Here is a 19,999-nt window from a genome sequence, read left to right as displayed (position 1 = left end):
AGTAGCTGCTGTAGTTAATGAACCCCAGGAAGAGTAGCTGCTGTAGTTAATGAACCCCAGGAAGAGTAGCTGCTGCATATTCAGTAGTTAATGGACCCCAGGAAGAGTAGCTGCTGTATATTCAGTAGTTAATGAACCCCAGGAAGAGTAGCTGCAGTAGTTAATGGACCCCAGGAAGAGTAGCTGCTGCATGTTCAGTAGTTAATGAACCCCAGGAAGAGTAGCTGCTCCATGTTCAGTAGTTAATGAACCCCAGGAAGAGTAGCTGCTCCATGTTCAGTAGTTAATGGACCCCAGGAAGAGTAGCTGCTGCATATTCAGTAGTTAATGGACCCCAGGAAGAGTAGCTGCTGTAGTTAATGGACCCCAGGAAGAGTAGCTGCTGCATATTCAGTAGTTAATGGACCCCAGGAAGAGTAGCTGCTGTATATTCAGTAGTTAATGAACCCCAGGAAGAGTAGCTGCTGCTTGTTCAGTAGTTAATGGACCCCAGGAAGAGTAGCTGCTGGTTGTTCAGTAGTTAATGAACCCCAGGAAGAGTAGCTGCTGCTTGTTCAGTAGTTAATGGACCCCAGGAAGAGTAGCTGCTGCCTGTTCAGTAGTTAATGAACCCCAGGAAGAGTAGCTGCTGGTTGTTCAGTAGTTAATGAACCCCAGGAAGAGTAGCTGCTGCTTGTTCAGTAGTTAATGAACCCCAGGAAGAGTAGCTGCTGTAGTTAATGGACCCCAGGAAGAGTAGCTGCTGCCTGTTCAGTAGTTAATGAACCCCAGGAAGAGTAGCTGCTATTTCAGTAGTTAATGGACCCCAGGAAGAGTAGCTGCTGCCTGTTCAGTAGTTAATGAACCCCAGGAAGAGTAGCTGCTATTTCAGTAGTTAATGAACCCCAGGAAGAGTAGCTGCTGCTTGTTCAGTAGTTAATGAACCCCAGGAAGAGTAGCTGCTGCTTGTTCAGTAGTTAATGAACCCCAGGAAGAGTAGCTGCTGTAGTTAATGGACCCCAGGAAGAGTAGCTGCTGTAGTTAATGGACCCCAGGAAGAGTAGCTGCTGCTTGTTCAGTAGTTAATGAACCCCAGGAAGAGTAGCTGCTGCATCTTCAGTAGTTAATGAACCCCAGGAAGAGTAGCTGCTGTATATTCAGTAGTTAATGAACCCCAGGAAGAGTAGCTGCTGCATGTTCAGTAGTTAATGAACCCCAGGAAGAGTAGCTGCTGTATATTCAGTAGTTAATGAACCCCAGGAAGAGTAGCTGCTGTATGTTCAGTAGTTAATGGACCCCAGGAAGAGTAGCTGCTGCTTGTTCAGTAGTTAATGAACCCCAGGAAGAGTAGCTGCTGTAGTTAATGAACCCCAGGAAGAGTAGCTGCTGCATGTGCAGTAGTTAATGAACCCCAGGAAGAGTAGCTGCTGTAGTTAATGAACCCCAGGAAGAGTAGCTGCTGCATGTGCAGTAGTTAATGGACCCCAGGAAGAGTAGCTGCTGTATATTCAGTAGTTAATGAACCCCAGGAAGAGTAGCTGCTGCATGTTCAGTAGTTAATGAACCCCAGGAAGAGTAGCTGCTGCATGTGCAGTAGTTAATGAACCCCAGGAAGAGTAGCTGCTGCATGTGCAGTAGTTAATGAACCCCAGGAAGAGTAGCTGCTGCTTGTTCAGTAGTTAATGAACCCCAGGAAGAGTAGCTGCTGCATCTTCAGTAGTTAATGAACCCCAGGAAGAGTAGCTGCTGTAGTTAATGAACCCCAGGAAGAGTAGCTGCTGTAGTTAATGAACCCCAGGAAGAGTAGCTGCTGCATGTGCAGTAGTTAATGAACCCCAGGAAGAGTAGCTGCTGCATCTTCAGTAGTTAATGGACCCCAGGAAGAGTAGCTGCTGTAGTTAATGGACCCCAGGAAGAGTAGCTGCTGTAGTTAATGAACCCCAGGAAGAGTAGCTGCTGCATGTTCAGTAGTTAATGGACCCCAGGAAGAGTAGCTGCTGTAGTTAATGAACCCCAGGAAGAGTAGCTGCTGCATCTTCAGTAGTTAATGGACCCCAGGAAGAGTAGCTGCTGTATATTCAGTAGTTAATGAACCCCAGGAAGAGTAGCTGCTGCATGTTCAGTAGTTAATGGACCCCAGGAAGAGTAGCTGCTGTAGTTAATGGACCCCAGGAAGAGTAGCTGCTGTAGTTAATGAACCCCAGGAAGAGTAGCTGCTGTAGTTAATGAACCCCAGGAAGAGTAGCTGCTGCTTGTTCAGTAGTTAATGGACCCCAGGAAGAGTAGCTGCTGCGTGTTCAGTAGTTAATGAACCCCAGGAAGAGTAGCTGCTGTAGTTAATGAACCCCAGGAAGAGTAGCTGCTGTAGTTAATGAACCCCAGGAAGAGTAGCTGCTGCATGTTCAGTAGTTAATGAACCCCAGGAAGAGTAGCTGCTGGTTGTTCAGTAGTTAACCTTTCACGAGCCTCTACCCCGGGTCCGGGAGCACCCCCCCCCCCCCCCCCCCCCCCCACACACTGATTAGCATCGCTAGCATAGCATCACAATTAAATAGTAGCATCTAAATATCATTAAATCACAAGTCCAAGACACCTAATGAAAGATACAGATCCTGTGAATAAAGCCACCATTTCAGATTTTTTTAATGTTTTACAGGGAAGACGAAATAACCACGTTAGCAAAAGACACCATTTTTCTTTGTCCACCATTTTCTCTCTCCACCAGTAGATATCACCAATTCGGCTAAACTAAGATATTGATAGCCACTAACCAAAAAAAAACCTCATCAGATGACAGTCTGATAACATATTTATGGTATAGGATAGGTTTTGTTAGAAAAATGTGCATATTTCAGGTATAAATCATAGTTTGCCATTGCAGCCACCATCACAAATCTCACCAAAGCGACTAGAATTACTACAGAGAGCAACTTGTATTACCAATTTACTCATCATAAAACATTTCTTAAAAATACACAGCACATAGCAATGGAAGGACACAGATCTTGTGAATTCAGACAACATTTCAGATTTTCTAAGTGTTTTACAGCGAAAACACAATAAATCGTTATATTAGCATACCACATATGCAAACGTTACCCGAGCACTGATTCTAGCCAAAGAGAGCGATATCGTATCATCGCCAAAATATATTAATTTTTTCACTAACCTTCTCAGAATTCTTCAGATGACACTCCTGTAACATCATATTACAACATACATATACAGTTTGTTCGAAAATGTGCATATTTAGCCATAAAAAAACGTGGTTATACAAATGAAAATAGTAGCAAAACAAGCCTGGAAATGTCGGTCGCCATCTTTGAGTGATCTAGTTTAATCAATAGCTAATCATATACTTGACTAAAAAATACAGGGTGGACAGCGATTGATAGACAATTTAATTCTTAATACAATCGCGGAATTACATTTTTTAAATTATCCTTCCTTTTCAATACAGGTTGCGCCAAGTGAAGCTATAGCAAACAAGATGGCGGCATAAACGTTTAACATTTATCGACAGAAACACGATTTATCATCATAAATTGTTCTTACTATGAGCTGTTCTCCCATCAGAATCTTGGACAATGAATCCTTTCTTGGGTCTAATCTTCTTTTGGTCGAAAGATGTCCACTTGTCCGTCGAAATGCCCACTAACGTACGACCGGGACCCCGAAAGGTGCCCGGAGCTTCAAAGTCTATTACAAAGCAATGCCTCAAAATCGCACTAAACGGATATAAATTGCTATAAAACGGTTTAAATTAACTACATTATGATGTTTCTAACACCTATAACAAGTAAAAAGATGACCGACGCTATATTACTGGCTAAACCAATGCTTGGAAAAAGGCCAGTCAGATATCCTTCTCGCGTTGAGCGCAGTGTCCAAAGGAAGGCTACTTCCGGTATTTTGTCATTTATAGAGCCAATGATTGCGCAATAGACTCCATTCAAATTGTCATCACTTACTGACATCTAGTGGAAGGCGTGGGCAGTGTTTGTATCTCATACGATTAACAGAGACTTTTAAAACTGATCTGGAACCAGAGGCCAAGATGTCTAAATCACACACACTGGGAGGAAAAGTGCTGTAGAATGAGTTCTGTTTCACTCAGAGAAATAATTCAAACGGCTATAGAAACTAGAGAGTGTTTTCTATCCAATAATAACAATAATATGCATATTGTACGAGCAAGAATTGAGTACTAGGCAGTTAAATCTGTAGAGACAATTATGCTATTTTGAAACAGCACCCCCTATAGTTGCAAGAAGTTTTAATGGACCCCAGGAAGAGTAGCTGCTGCCTGTTCAGTAGTTAATGGACCCCAGGAAGAGTAGCTGCTGCCTGTTCAGTAGTTAATGGACCCCAGGAAGAGTAGCTGCTGTATATTCAGTAGTTAATGAACCCCAGGAAGAGTAGCTGCTGCCTGTTCAGTAGTTAATGGACCCCAGGAAGAGTAGCTGCTCCATGTTCAGTAGTTAATGGACCCCAGGAAGAGTAGCTGCTGTAGTTAATGAACCCCAGGAAGAGTAGCTGCTGTAGTTAATGAACCCCAGGAAGAGTAGCTGCTGCCTGTTCAGTAGTTAATGAACCCCAGGAAGAGTAGCTGCTGTAGTTAATGAACCCCAGGAAGAGTAGCTGCTGCATATTCAGTAGTTAATGAACCCCAGGAAGAGTAGCTGCTGCATATTCAGTAGTTAATGAACCCCAGGAAGAGTAGCTGCTGCATATTCAGTAGTTAATGAACCCCAGGAAGAGTAGCTGCTGCATATTCAGTAGTTAATGAACCACAGGAAGAGTAGCTGCTGCATATTCAGTAGTTAATGAACCCCAGGAAGAGTAGCTGCTGCATATTCAGTAGTTAATGAACCCCAGGAAGAGTAGCTGCTGCTTGTTCAGTAGTTAATGGACCCCAGGAAGAGTAGCTGCTGTTTGTTCAGTAGTTAATGGACCCCAGGAAGAGTAGCTGCTGTTTGTTCAGTAGTTAATGGACCCCAGGAAGAGTAGCTGCTGTAGTTAATGAACCCCAGGAAGAGTAGCTGCTGCAGGTTCAGTAGTTAATGAACCCCAGGAAGAGTAGCTGCTGCATATTCAGTAGTTAATGAACCACAGGAAGAGTAGCTGCTGCATATTCAGTAGTTAATGAACCCCAGGAAGAGTAGCTGCTGGTTGTTCAGTAGTTAATGGACCCCAGGAAGAGTAGCTGCTGCATCTTCAGTAGTTAATGAACCCCAGGAAGAGTAGCTGCTGCAGGTTCAGTAGTTAATGAACCCCAGGAAGAGTAGCTGCTGGTTGTTCTGTAGTTAATGAACCCCAGGAAGAGTAGCTGCTGGTTGTTCAGTAGTTAACCTTTCACGAGCCTCTACCCCGGGTCCGGGAGCACCCCCCCCCCCCCCCCCCACACACTGATTAGCATCGCTAGCATAGCATCACAATTAAATAGTAGCATCTAAATATCATTAAATCACAAGTCCAAGACACCTAATGAAAGATACAGATCCTGTGAATAAAGCCACCATTTCAGATTTTTTAAATGTTTTACAGGGAAGACGAAATAACCACGTTAGCAAAAGACACCATTTTTCTTTGTCCACCATTTTCTCTCTCCACCAGTAGATATCACCAATTCGGCTAAACTAAGATATTGATAGCCACTAACCAAAAAAAAACCTCATCAGATGACAGTCTGATAACATATTTATGGTATAGGATAGGTTTTGTTAGAAAAATGTGCATATTTCAGGTATAAATCATAGTTTGCCATTGCAGCCACCATCACAAATCTCACCAAAGCGACTAGAATTACTACAGAGAGCAACTTGTATTACCAATTTACTCATCATAAAACATTTCTTAAAAATACACAGCACATAGCAATGGAAGGACACAGATCTTGTGAATTCAGACAACATTTCAGATTTTCTAAGTGTTTTACAGCGAAAACACAATAAATCGTTATATTAGCATACCACATATGCAAACGTTACCCGAGCACTGATTCTAGCCAAAGAGAGCGATATCGTATCATCGCCAAAATATATTAATTTTTTCACTAACCTTCTCAGAATTCTTCAGATGACACTCCTGTAACATCATATTACAACATACATATACAGTTTGTTCGAAAATGTGCATATTTAGCCATAAAAAAACGTGGTTATACAAATGAAAATAGTAGCAAAACAAGCCTGGAAATGTCGGTCGCCATCTTTGAGTGATCTAGTTTAATCAATAGCTAATCATATACTTGACTAAAAAATACAGGGTGGACAGCGATTGATAGACAATTTAATTCTTAATACAATCGCGGAATTACATTTTTTAAATTATCCTTCCTTTTCAATACAGGTTGCGCCAAGTGAAGCTATAGCAAACAAGATGGCGGCATAAACGTTTAACATTTATCGACAGAAACACGATTTATCATCATAAATTGTTCTTACTATGAGCTGTTCTCCCATCAGAATCTTGGACAATGAATCCTTTCTTGGGTCTAATCTTCTTTTGGTCGAAAGATGTCCACTTGTCCGTCGAAATGCCCACTAACGTACGACCGGGACCCCGAAAGGTGCCCGGAGCTTCAAAGTCTATTACAAAGCAATGCCTCAAAATCGCACTAAACGGATATAAATTGCTATAAAACGGTTTAAATTAACTACATTATGATGTTTCTAACACCTATAACAAGTAAAAAGATGACCGACGCTATATTACTGGCTAAACCAATGCTTGGAAAAAGGCCAGTCAGATATCCTTCTCGCGTTGAGCGCAGTGTCCAAAGGAAGGCTACTTCCGGTATTTTGTCATTTATAGAGCCAATGATTGCGCAATAGACTCCATTCAAATTGTCATCACTTACTGACATCTAGTGGAAGGCGTGGGCAGTGTTTGTATCTCATACGATTAACAGAGACTTTTAAAACTGATCTGGAACCAGAGGCCAAGATGTCTAAATCACACACACTGGGAGGAAAAGTGCTGTAGAATGAGTTCTGTTTCACTCAGAGAAATAATTCAAACGGCTATAGAAACTAGAGAGTGTTTTCTATCCAATAATAACAATAATATGCATATTGTACGAGCAAGAATTGAGTACTAGGCAGTTAAATCTGTAGAGACAATTATGCTATTTTGAAACAGCACCCCCTATAGTTGCAAGAAGTTTTAATGGACCCCAGGAAGAGTAGCTGCTGCCTGTTCAGTAGTTAATGGACCCCAGGAAGAGTAGCTGCTGCCTGTTCAGTAGTTAATGAACCCCAGGAAGAGTAGCTGCTGCATGTTCAGTAGTTAATGAACCCCAGGAAGAGTAGCTGCTGCATATTCAGTAGTTAATGAACCCCAGGAAGAGTAGCTGCTGTAGTTAATGGACCCCAGGAAGAGTAGCTGCTGCTTGTTCAGTAGTTAATGGACCCCAGGAAGAGTAGCTGCTGCTTGTTCAGTAGTTAATGAACCCCAGGAAGAGTAGCTGCTGCATCTTCAGTAGTTAATGGACCCCAGGAAGAGTAGCTGCTGTATATTCAGTAGTTAATGAACCCCAGGAAGAGTAGCTGCTGTATATTCAGTAGTTAATGGACCCCAGGAAGAGTAGCTGCTCCATGTTCAGTAGTTAATGGACCCCAGGAAGAGTAGCTGCTGTAGTTAATGAACCCCAGGAAGAGTAGCTGCTGTATATTCAGTAGTTAATGAACCCCAGGAAGAGTAGCTGCTGTATATTCAGTAGTTAATGGACCCCAGGAAGAGTAGCTGCTGTATATTCAGTAGTTAATGAACCCCAGGAAGAGTAGCTGCTGTATATTCAGTAGTTAATGGACCCCAGGAAGAGTAGCTGCTGTATATTCAGTAGTTAATGGACCCCAGGAAGAGTAGCTGCTGCATGTTCAGTAGTTAATGGACCCCAGGAAGAGTAGCTGCTGCATATTCAGTAGTTAATGGACCCCAGGAAGAGTAGCTGCTGTAGTTAATGAACCCCAGGAAGAGTAGCTGCTGTAGTTAATGAACCCCAGGAAGAGTAGCTGCTGCATGTTCAGTAGTTAATGGACCCCAGGAAGAGTAGCTGCTGTAGTTAATGAACCCCAGGAAGAGTAGCTGCTGGTTGTTCAGTAGTTAATGAACCCCAGGAAGAGTAGCTGCTGCATGTTCAGTAGTTAATGGACCCCAGGAAGAGTAGCTGCTGCATGTTCAGTAGTTAATGGACCCCAGGAAGAGTAGCTGCTGCATGTTCAGTAGTTAATGAACCCCAGGAAGAGTAGCTGCTGTAGTTAATGAACCCCAGGAAGAGTAGCTGCTGTATATTCAGTAGTTAATGGACCCCAGGAAGAGTAGCTGCTGCATATTCAGTAGTTAATGAACCCCAGGAAGAGTAGCTGCTGCATGTTCAGTAGTTAATGAACCCCAGGAAGAGTAGCTGCTGTTTGTTCAGTAGTTAATGAACCCCAGGAAGAGTAGCTGCTGCTTGTTCAGTAGTTAATGGACCCCAGGAAGAGTAGCTGCTGTTTGTTCAGTAGTTAATGGACCCCAGGAAGAGTAGCTGCTGTTTGTTCAGTAGTTAATGGACCCCAGGAAGAGTAGCTGCTGTAGTTAATGAACCCCAGGAAGAGTAGCTGCTGCAGGTTCAGTAGTTAATGAACCCCAGGAAGAGTAGCTGCTGTAGGTTCAGTAGTTAATGAACCCCAGGAAGAGTAGCTGCTGCAGGTTCAGTAGTTAATGAACCCCAGGAAGAGTAGCTGCTGCAGGTTCAGTAGTTAATGAACCCCAGGAAGAGTAGCTGCTGCAGGTTCAGTAGTTAATGAACCCCAGGAAGAGTAGCTGCTGCAGGTTCAGTAGTTAATGAACCCCAGGAAGAGTAGCTGCTGCAGGTTCAGTAGTTAATGGACCCCAGGAAGAGTAGCTGCTGCTTGTTCAGTAGTTAATGAACCCCAGGAAGAGTAGCTGCTGCCTGTTCAGTAGTTAATGGACCCCAGGAAGAGTAGCTGCTGCCTGTTCAGTAGTTAATGGACCCCAGGAAGAGTAGCTGCTGTAGTTAATGGACCCCAGGAAGAGTAGCTGCTGTAGTTAATGGACCCCAGGAAGAGTAGCTGCTGCATGTTCCGTAGTTAATGGACCCCAGGAAGAGTAGCTGCTGTAGTTAATGAACCCCAGGAAGAGTAGCTGCTGCCTGTTCAGTAGTTAATGAACCCCAGGAAGAGTAGCTGCTGCATCTTCAGTAGTTAATGAACCCCAGGAAGAGTAGCTGCTGTATATTCAGTAGTTAATGAACCCCAGGAAGAGTAGCTGCTGCTATGTTTAGTAGTTAATGGACCCCAGGAAGAGTAGCTGCTGTATATTCAGTAGTTAATGAACCCCAGGAAGAGTAGCTGCTGCATATTCAGTAGTTAATGAACCCCAGGAAGAGTAGCTGCTGCTTGTTCAGTAGTTAATGAACCCCAGGAAGAGTAGCTGCTGCTATGTTTAGTAGTTAATGAACCCCAGGAAGAGTAGCTGCTGCATATTCAGTAGTTAATGAACCCCAGGAAGAGTAGCTGCTGCAGGTTCAGTAGTTAATGAACCCCAGGAAGAGTAGCTGCTGCAGGTTCAGTAGTTAATGAACCCCAGGAAGAGTAGCTGCTGCAGGTTCAGTAGTTAATGAACCCCAGGAAGAGTAGCTGCTGCAGGTTCAGTAGTTAATGAACCCCAGGAAGAGTAGCTGCTGCAGGTTCAGTAGTTAATGGACCCCAGGAAGAGTAGCTGCTGCTTGTTCAGTAGTTAATGAACCCCAGGAAGAGTAGCTGCTGCCTGTTCAGTAGTTAATGGACCCCAGGAAGAGTAGCTGCTGCCTGTTCAGTAGTTAATGGACCCCAGGAAGAGTAGCTGCTGTAGTTAATGGACCCCAGGAAGAGTAGCTGCTGTAGTTAATGGACCCCAGGAAGAGTAGCTGCTGCATGTTCCGTAGTTAATGGACCCCAGGAAGAGTAGCTGCTGTAGTTAATGAACCCCAGGAAGAGTAGCTGCTGCCTGTTCAGTAGTTAATGAACCCCAGGAAGAGTAGCTGCTGCATCTTCAGTAGTTAATGAACCCCAGGAAGAGTAGCTGCTGCATCTTCAGTAGTTAATGAACCCCAGGAAGAGTAGCTGCTGTATATTCAGTAGTTAATGAACCCCAGGAAGAGTAGCTGCTGCTATGTTTAGTAGTTAATGGACCCCAGGAAGAGTAGCTGCTGTATATTCAGTAGTTAATGAACCCCAGGAAGAGTAGCTGCTGCATATTCAGTAGTTAATGAACCCCAGGAAGAGTAGCTGCTGCATATTCAGTAGTTAATGAACCCCAGGAAGAGTAGCTGCTGCATATTCAGTAGTTAATGAACCCCAGGAAGAGTAGCTGCTGCTTGTTCAGTAGTTAATGGACCCCAGGAAGAGTAGCTGCTGCATATTCAGTAGTTAATGAACCCCAGGAAGAGTAGCTGCTGTAGTTAATGGACCCCAGGAAGAGTAGCTGCTGTATATTCAGTAGTTAATGGACCCCAGGAAGAGTAGCTGCTGCATGTTCAGTAGTTAATGAACCCCAGGAAGAGTAGCTGCTGTAGTTAATGAACCCCAGGAAGAGTAGCTGCTGTAGTTAATGGACCCCAGGAAGAGTAGCTGCTCCATGTTCAGTAGTTAATGAACCCCAGGAAGAGTAGCTGCTGCATGTTCAGTAGTTAATGAACCCCAGGAAGAGTAGCTGCTGTAGTTAATGGACCCCAGGAAGAGTAGCTGCTGTAGTTAATGGACCCCAGGAAGAGTAGCTGCTGTAGTTAATGGACCCCAGGAAGAGTAGCTGCTGTAGTTAATGGACCCCAGGAAGAGTAGCTGCTGCATGTTCAGTAGTTAATGAACCCCAGGAAGAGTAGCTGCTGTAGTTAATGGACCCCAGGAAGAGTAGCTGCTGTAGTTAATGAACCCCAGGAAGAGTAGCTGCTGTATATTCAGTAGTTAATGGACCCCAGGAAGAGTAGCTGCTGCATATTCAGTAGTTAATGAACCCCAGGAAGAGTAGCTGCTGCATATTCAGTAGTTAATGAACCCCAGGAAGAGTAGCTGCTGCATATTCAGTAGTTAATGAACCCCAGGAAGAGTAGCTGCTGCATATTCAGTAGTTAATGAACCCCAGGAAGAGTAGCTGCTGCATATTCAGTAGTTAATGAACCCCAGGAAGAGTAGCTGCTGCTTGTTCAGTAGTTAATGGACCCCAGGAAGAGTAGCTGCTGTTTGTTCAGTAGTTAATGGACCCCAGGAAGAGTAGCTGCTGTTTGTTCAGTAGTTAATGGACCCCAGGAAGAGTAGCTGCTGTAGTTAATGAACCCCAGGAAGAGTAGCTGCTGCAGGTTCAGTAGTTAATGAACCCCAGGAAGAGTAGCTGCTGTAGGTTCAGTAGTTAATGAACCCCAGGAAGAGTAGCTGCTGCAGGTTCAGTAGTTAATGAACCCCAGGAAGAGTAGCTGCTGCAGGTTCAGTAGTTAATGAACCCCAGGAAGAGTAGCTGCTGCAGGTTCAGTAGTTAATGAACCCCAGGAAGAGTAGCTGCTGCAGGTTCAGTAGTTAATGAACCCCAGGAAGAGTAGCTGCTGCAGGTTCAGTAGTTAATGGACCCCAGGAAGAGTAGCTGCTGCTTGTTCAGTAGTTAATGAACCCCAGGAAGAGTAGCTGCTGCCTGTTCAGTAGTTAATGGACCCCAGGAAGAGTAGCTGCTGCCTGTTCAGTAGTTAATGGACCCCAGGAAGAGTAGCTGCTGCAGTTAATGGACCCCAGGAAGAGTAGCTGCTGTAGTTAATGGACCCCAGGAAGAGTAGCTGCTGCATGTTCCGTAGTTAATGGACCCCAGGAAGAGTAGCTGCTGTAGTTAATGAACCCCAGGAAGAGTAGCTGCTGCCTGTTCAGTAGTTAATGAACCCCAGGAAGAGTAGCTGCTGCATCTTCAGTAGTTAATGAACCCCAGGAAGAGTAGCTGCTGTATATTCAGTAGTTAATGAACCCCAGGAAGAGTAGCTGCTGCTATGTTTAGTAGTTAATGGACCCCAGGAAGAGTAGCTGCTGTATATTCAGTAGTTAATGAACCCCAGGAAGAGTAGCTGCTGCATATTCAGTAGTTAATGAACCCCAGGAAGAGTAGCTGCTGCTTGTTCAGTAGTTAATGAACCCCAGGAAGAGTAGCTGCTGCTATGTTTAGTAGTTAATGAACCCCAGGAAGAGTAGCTGCTGCATATTCAGTAGTTAATGAACCCCAGGAAGAGTAGCTGCTGCAGGTTCAGTAGTTAATGAACCCCAGGAAGAGTAGCTGCTGCAGGTTCAGTAGTTAATGAACCCCAGGAAGAGTAGCTGCTGCAGGTTCAGTAGTTAATGAACCCCAGGAAGAGTAGCTGCTGCAGGTTCAGTAGTTAATGAACCCCAGGAAGAGTAGCTGCTGCAGGTTCAGTAGTTAATGGACCCCAGGAAGAGTAGCTGCTGCTTGTTCAGTAGTTAATGAACCCCAGGAAGAGTAGCTGCTGCCTGTTCAGTAGTTAATGGACCCCAGGAAGAGTAGCTGCTGCCTGTTCAGTAGTTAATGGACCCCAGGAAGAGTAGCTGCTGTAGTTAATGGACCCCAGGAAGAGTAGCTGCTGTAGTTAATGGACCCCAGGAAGAGTAGCTGCTGCATGTTCCGTAGTTAATGGACCCCAGGAAGAGTAGCTGCTGTAGTTAATGAACCCCAGGAAGAGTAGCTGCTGCCTGTTCAGTAGTTAATGAACCCCAGGAAGAGTAGCTGCTGCATCTTCAGTAGTTAATGAACCCCAGGAAGAGTAGCTGCTGCATCTTCAGTAGTTAATGAACCCCAGGAAGAGTAGCTGCTGTATATTCAGTAGTTAATGAACCCCAGGAAGAGTAGCTGCTGCTATGTTTAGTAGTTAATGGACCCCAGGAAGAGTAGCTGCTGTATATTCAGTAGTTAATGAACCCCAGGAAGAGTAGCTGCTGCATATTCAGTAGTTAATGAACCCCAGGAAGAGTAGCTGCTGCATATTCAGTAGTTAATGAACCCCAGGAAGAGTAGCTGCAGTAGTTAATGAACCCCAGGAAGAGTAGCTGCTCCATGTTCAGTAGTTAATGGACCCCAGGAAGAGTAGCTGCTGTAGTTAATGGACCCCAGGAAGAGTAGCTGCTGCATATTCAGTAGTTAATGGGGATCCTAATAAACGACATGTTGTTATTACCTCTGGCGAGGGGAGCATAGAACATTTTGGTGGTGTCCTTAGTTCCCAGATCGTACTCCACTGGGATAGAAGGTCCATTGTCGTTGCAATTTCCTGCTCCATACCTCACTGGATACCGCTGTGGGGACAAGGACACGTGGGGAGAGGGAGAAAGAGGGACAGAGACAGAGAGACGAATTAGTGTTTGGGTTAGAATTAGGGTTAGGAGCTAGGGTTAGTTTTAGGTTTAGGAGCTAGGGTTAGTTTTAGGATTGGGCGCTAGGGTTTGATGTTAAGGTTAGGGTTAGGGTTAGATTTAGGGAAAATAGGATTTGAATGTGACTGAATTGTGTGTCCCTAAAAGGTCAGTTATACCAGACTCTGTGTGTGTGCGTGCGTGCGCGCATGTGTGTGTGTGTACCAGAGGAGGCTGCTGAATGGAAGACGGCTCAAAATAATGTGAAGAATGGAGCAAATTGAATGGCATCATGGAAAACACGTGATTCTGTACCTTGAACAGTCCGTGGAGGTTTCCTCCGTACTGGGCTAGGAACTTGGCTTCAGTGTGGTAACGGAGTACAGAGCTGTTTCTCCACGTCTGCAGCTGAGCTCTGTTAGGAACATGCCACACAGACATGTCCTCCGCCATGATGTCATAATACCCTGGGTTCTGAGAGATGGGGAATCAGGAAGTGAGGTTTGGTGTGACACCAGGGTCAAAAAATATAGACAACGTCGTCACAAATCTGGGACCTGCGCCGTTGCTAATTACCAGCGTTGTTGCTAACAAGCAAAGCTGGTCCCATTGTTGCAAAGATTTATGGGATATTAGAAGAGCCGTTGCTAACTAGTAAAGCTGGTCCCATTGTTGCAAAGAGTTATGGGATAATAAAATGTTGTTGTCTTAACCTTTGTCTTTTCCAACCTAGGTTTGACCCTGGGGTAAGTGTTCTAAAGTAAAGAGGAGTGTTCTAAAGTAAAGAGAAGTGTTATAAAGTAAAGAGGAGTGTTATAAAGTAAAGAGAAGTGTTATAAAGTAAAGAGGAGTGTTATAAAGTAAAGAGAATTGTTCTAAAGTAAAGAGGAGTGTTCTAAAGTAAAGAGAAGTGTTCTAAAGTAAAGAGAAGTGTTCTAAAGTAAAGAGGAGTGTTCTAAAGTAGAGGGGAGTGTTCTAAAGTAAAGAGGAGTGTTCTAAAGTAAATATAAGTGTTATAAAGTAAAGAGGAGTGTTTTAAAGTAAAGAGAAGTGTTATAAAGTAAAGAGGAGTGTTATAAAGTAAAGAGGAGTGTTATAAAGTAAAGAGAAGTGTTCTAAAGTAAAGAGAAGTGTTCTAAAGTAAAGAGAAGTGTTCTAAAGTAAAGAGAAGTGTTCTAAAGTAAAGAGGAGTGTTCTAAAGTAAAGAGAAGTGTTCTAAAGTAAAGAGGAGTGTTCTAAAGTAAAGAGAAGTGTTCTAAAGTAAAGAGGAGTGTTCTAAAGTAAAGAGGAGTGTTCTAAAGTAAAGAGAAGTGTTCTAAAGTAAAGAGGAGTGTTCTAAAGTAAAGAGGAGTGTTCTAAAGTAAAGAGAAGTGTTCTAAAGTAAAGAGGAGTGTTCTAAAGTAAAGAGAAGTGTTCTAAAGTAAAGAGAAGTGTTCTAAAGTACAGAGGAGTGTTCTAAAGTAGAGGGAAGTGTTCTAAAGTAGAGGGGAGTATTCCACCTTGAAGTCGTCAGAGGTGGCGCCCTCTGCTGTCCCAAAGGTGGCAGTATTCTCCCAGTTCCCGTCTCCTCCTGGGTAGTTGATGTCATTCCCCTGCTGGCTGGTCCAGCGGTCGCCCACCGTGCACTTCCCATACATGTTGTTCTCGTGCACGCTTGCCACAAGTGTCCAGGCGCCGCCCGCCGTGGTCATGTCACAGAAGGTCTGGTACTCAGCCCCGCTAGCCGTGGTCAGGTAGTATATCCCATCTAAAAAATATTCACAAATACATACTAAATATTTTCAATCTATATATGCCTTAATGTATTAAAATGACTAGTATGCTGTGTGATGACATGAACAAATGAATGATTGACTGATACAGAAGCCTATGCAAGTATTGAAATGTAGGCCTAAGTTAGTTACGGTATAAAGACTAAACAGGATGTGCTCTTAGGCCTACAGCTCGATGGTGGTTAATAAACAAAGCCTTCTAATGATACCGACATTACTTATTATTAGAATGATGATCATAATAATGATAATAATAATGAGGAGATCAAGAAAAATACATATTTAACAGTTAGGCGATTGATTATAGACTTAAATAAAAGTAGTGATTTCCTAACACCTCACTTTTCTTAGCCAATAAGGCAAAAGGGCTGTTTTCTCATCTCATTCTGCTGCTGGCTCCGTCTCATTGTTCTCAACACCAATATGCTGATTAACTTTGCTATTATGTAAATAACATGGTCTAGGAAAAGGCACGAATTCAACGGGGCACTGATTTCTTTCAGAACCGCGTCTATCCAACACGCAGAGAAACGCATTTGTTATAAAATAATATTATTTTGTATTAGTATTGCACCATTGTGGTTATGTAATAGAACCATATACAAGTTCAGTAGCACGTCTTAGACTGATGGACTGTGTCACCCCCACGGCCTCCACAGTGGATCAGTCCGCTCAGACAGGAGCCAATCAGACAGGTGTCTTAGACTGATGGACTGTGTCACCCCCACGGCCTCCACAGTGGATCAGTCCGCTCAGACAGGAGCCAATCAGACAGGTGTCTTAGACTGATGGACTGTGCAAAGGGTCTGAATATTTATGTTAAACTTCTTGTCAATATGCGGGCGCCATTTCGACTTTGTAAAAATTCGTTCCCAAATTAAACTGCCTCGTACTCAATTATTGCTCGTACAATATGCATATTATTATTACTAATGGATAGAAAACACTCTCTAGTTTCTAAAACCGTTTGAATTATATCTGAGTAAAACAGAACTCAAGTTGGAGCAATCTTCCTGTCAGGATGTGAGAAATCTGAAATTGTGCACTCTGTTCCTGGGTCAGTTAATTAATTTGCAATTATTCTATTGGTCGACAAGCACTGCATAGGCCTTCCCCTAGATGTCAGCAAGCGTTGAGAATTTGAATGGTGTTGCTAGGCAGATCTGAGGCCATATAAAGGCTCATGGCACGGGGGGTGCAGCCTTTTCAACGTTCGCCATGAAGCGAGACAGACCTCAGGATGGCGTTCTGGAAAGCTCACGTTATCGGCGTTAGATATATCCGGCTCTGATTTTATTCGATATAGGTGTTAGAAACATCATAACGTAGTTATTTTAAACCGAGTTATATCAGTTTACATGAGTATATTGCGATTTTCGGAATTTTCTTTCTACTGCGTTATGAACAGTTGGACACCTCTGCGCCACATAGCTAATGTTTGCTGCTAGTTCCAAAGTTGAAGAGGACATTCTACAGCCGAGCAACGATTATTATGGACAAAGGACAACTTGCCCAAGATTCTGATGGAAGCTCAACAAATAGTAAGAAGTCTTTATGCTGTTAATTCGTATTTATGTTGAAAAATGTTAAACAATAATTGCGCCATTAATTTCGGCACGGTCTCGCTGTAACGCACGCTGTATGTCGTAATAACGTTAATTTTTAAAATCTAACACAGCGGTTGCATTAAGAACTAATGTATCTTTCATTTGCTGTCCAACCTGTATTTTTTAGTCAAGTTTATGATTATTTATTGATTAGATTAGGTGCCTCTCCAAGATGGCGCCGGACAGATTGCTTGAAGTTTGGCCACTAATCACATTGTATAACCACGATTTGTGCCGCTAAATATGCACATTTTCGAACAAACCCTATATGCATTGTGTAATATGATGTTACAGGACTGTCATCTGATGAAGTTTATGAAGGTTAGTCAAAAATTATATATCTTTTGCTGGTTTGTTACGATAGCTAACCTTTGCTGCTGGTAAATGGCTTGTGTTTCTGGCTATTGTGGTAAGCTAATATAATGCTATATTGTGTTTTCGCTGTAAAACACTTAAAAAATCGGAAATATTGGCTGGATTCACAAGATGTTTGTCTTATATTTGCTGTACACCATATATTTTTCAGAAATGTTTTATGATGAGTATTTAGGTATTTGACGTTGGTCTCTGTAATTATTCTGGCTGCTTCGGCGCTATTTCAGATTGCAGCTGCAATGTAGAACTGTGATTTATACCTGAAATATGCACATTTTTCTAACAACACATATGCTATACAATAAATATGTTATCAGACTGTCATCTGATGAAGTTGTTTCTTGGTTAGTGACTATTTATATCTTTATTTGGTCGAATTTGTGATAGCTACCTATGCAGGAAAAAAATGGTGGGAAAAAAGTTGTGTCTTTTGCTAACGTGGTTAGCTAATAGATTTACATATTGTGTCTTCCCTGTAAAACATTTTAAAAATCAGAAATGATGGCTGGATTCACAAGATGTGTATCTTTCATTTGGTGTCTTGGACTTGTGATTTCATGAACATTTTATTATATGATATCCCTGTGGCTTTAGGCTAGGCTATGCTAGTCAGCTTTTTTGATGGGAGGGATCCCGGATCCGGGTTTGTGACTCGTTAGAGGTATTAGAGGTAAAGTATTTCTGTTTGTAATTTTTTTATACATTTTCAAACATTTCAAAAAATCTGTTTTCACCTTGTCATTATGGGGTATTGTGATGTCATTATGTGGTATTGTGATGTCATTATGAGGTATTGTGATGTCATTATGGGGTATTGTGATGTCATTATGGTGTATTGTGATGTCATTATGGGGTATTGTGTGTAGATTGATGAGGATTTGTTTAATAAATCCATTTTAGAATAACTTCTTTGGGACTAAGGGGCAGTATTGAGTACCTTGGATGAATAAGGTTCCCAGAGTAAACTGCCTGCTACTCAGGCCGAAAGCTAGAATATGCATATAATTGGTAGATTTGGATAGAAAACACTCTGAAGTTTCTAAAACAGTTTGAATGATGTCTGTGAGTATAACAGAACTCATATGGCTGGCAAAAACCTGATAAAAAATCCATCCAGGAAGTGAGAAATCTAAGGTTTGTAGGTTTTCAAGTCTTTGCCTATCCAATATACAGTGTCTATGGGGTCATATTGCACTTCCTAAGGCTTCCACTGGATGTCAACAGTCTTTAAAACCTTGTTTCAGGCTTCTACTGTGAAGGGGGAGAGAGCTGTTTCAACCAGGTGTCATGAGCTCAGTCAGGTGCGCGCCCGTGAGAGGCAGCTGCGTTCCTTTTCCTTTCTAAAGACAAAGGTATTCTCTGGGTTGAAACATTATTGAAGATTTATGTTAAAAACTGACTTTTCGTCTGGCCTGCGCATCGTGAATTAGAATTTGTGAACTAAACGAGCGAACAAAAAGGAGGTATTTGGACATAAATGATGGACTTTATCGAACAAAACATATATGTATTGTGGAACTGGGATTCCTGAGAGTGCATTCTGATGAAGATCATCAAAGGTTAGTGATTCATTTTATCTCTATTTCTGCTTTTTGTGACTGCTCTCTTTGGCTGGAAAAAATGGCTGTGTTTTTCTGTGACTAGGTACTGACCTAACATAATCGCATGGTACGCTTTCGTCGTAAAGCATTTTTGAAATCCGTCACTGTGGTGAGATTAACAACAAGTTTATCTTTAAAATGGTGTATAATACGTGTATGTTTGAGGAATTTTAATTATGAGATTTCTGTTGTTTGAATTTGGCGCCATGCACTTTCACTGACTGTTGTCAACTCGATCCCATTAACGGGATTTGAGCCAAAAGAAGATAAGGCTGTAACGTAACAAAATGTGGGAAAAAGTCAAGGGGTCTGAATACTTTCTGAAGGCACTGTATGGTGTATATATATTAACATATGAACACACAAAAATAACATATAAATATATTAACATATATGTCTATTTTCCAAGCTTGACTGCTTTAACTCATACCACAGGGAAGAATGAATGTGTTGTGTTCCACTGACCATCCTTGATGTTGTATTGGTCTTTGAGTTGTCTGCAGCTCTGGACGGTGTATCTGGTAGGTCCAGTCTTGGAGTCAGAAGTTTCCCCGCTGGGGCCTCCGGACAGGATGTTGGTGTTGTGGATCTCAATCTGAAGATCTGGGGGAGACAAAAGGACCTTAGATTGTGAGTGAGTGAGTGAGTGAGTGAGTGAGTGAGTGTGAGTGTGAGTGTGAGTGTGAGTGTGAGTGTGAGTGTGAGTGTGAGTGTGTGTGTGTGTGTGTGTGTGTGTGTGTGTGTGTGTGTGTGTGTGTGTGTGTGTGTGTGTGAGAGAGAGAGAGAGAGAGAGAGAGAGACTACTGACCTGGATCTACTGAGACACAGCCTCCTCCAGTCAGAGACAGAGACAGGACTACAACTACCAGGTACTTCATGGCTGAGGACGACAACAACACAAACACTGACACAGAGATACGACTACAACTACCAGGTACTTCATGGCTGAGGACGACAACAACACAAACACTGACACAGAGATAGGACTACAACTACCAGGTACTTCATGGCTGAGGACGACAACAACACAAACACTGACACAGAGATAGGACTACAACTACCAGGTATTACATGGCTGAGGACGACAACAACACAAACACTGACAGCAGCCCAAATGGCATTCTATTCACTATATAGTGCACTACTTTAGACCCTATTCCCTATATAATGAACCAGGTTCTATCAGTATATCAGTCTCTCTATAAATAGTTTAGTCTCTCTGCCAGTATATCAGTCTCTCTGCCAGTATATCAGTCTCTCTGCCAGTATATAAGTCTCTCTGTCAG

General features: G+C 42.8%; 1 protein-coding gene across 1 annotated transcript in view; it reads right to left on the bottom strand.

The window, feature by feature from the left end:
- LOC129844177 (intelectin-like) overlaps positions 1-19,605 on the bottom strand; it is a 36,100-nt gene extending 16,495 nt beyond the window's left edge. The window contains exons 1-5 of the mRNA XM_055912596.1: positions 19,522-19,605; positions 19,179-19,316; positions 14,858-15,105; positions 13,674-13,832; positions 13,184-13,301 (exon numbers count right to left, since the gene is read on the bottom strand). Of these exons, the coding sequence (XP_055768571.1) occupies positions 13,184-13,301; positions 13,674-13,832; positions 14,858-15,105; positions 19,179-19,316; positions 19,522-19,591 (733 nt within the window). The 5' untranslated portion in view covers positions 19,592-19,605. The remainder of the gene's footprint in view (positions 1-13,183; positions 13,302-13,673; positions 13,833-14,857; positions 15,106-19,178; positions 19,317-19,521) is intronic.
- Between the last annotated feature and the right edge of the window lie 394 nt (positions 19,606-19,999).

This window comes from Salvelinus fontinalis, unplaced genomic scaffold, assembly GCF_029448725.1.
Source record: "Salvelinus fontinalis isolate EN_2023a unplaced genomic scaffold, ASM2944872v1 scaffold_0189, whole genome shotgun sequence".
In the NCBI taxonomy this organism is placed as follows: Eukaryota; Metazoa; Chordata; class Actinopteri; order Salmoniformes; family Salmonidae; genus Salvelinus; species Salvelinus fontinalis.
Note: the sequence above shows the minus strand (reverse complement) of the source record. Positions and strands in the feature narration are given on the sequence as shown.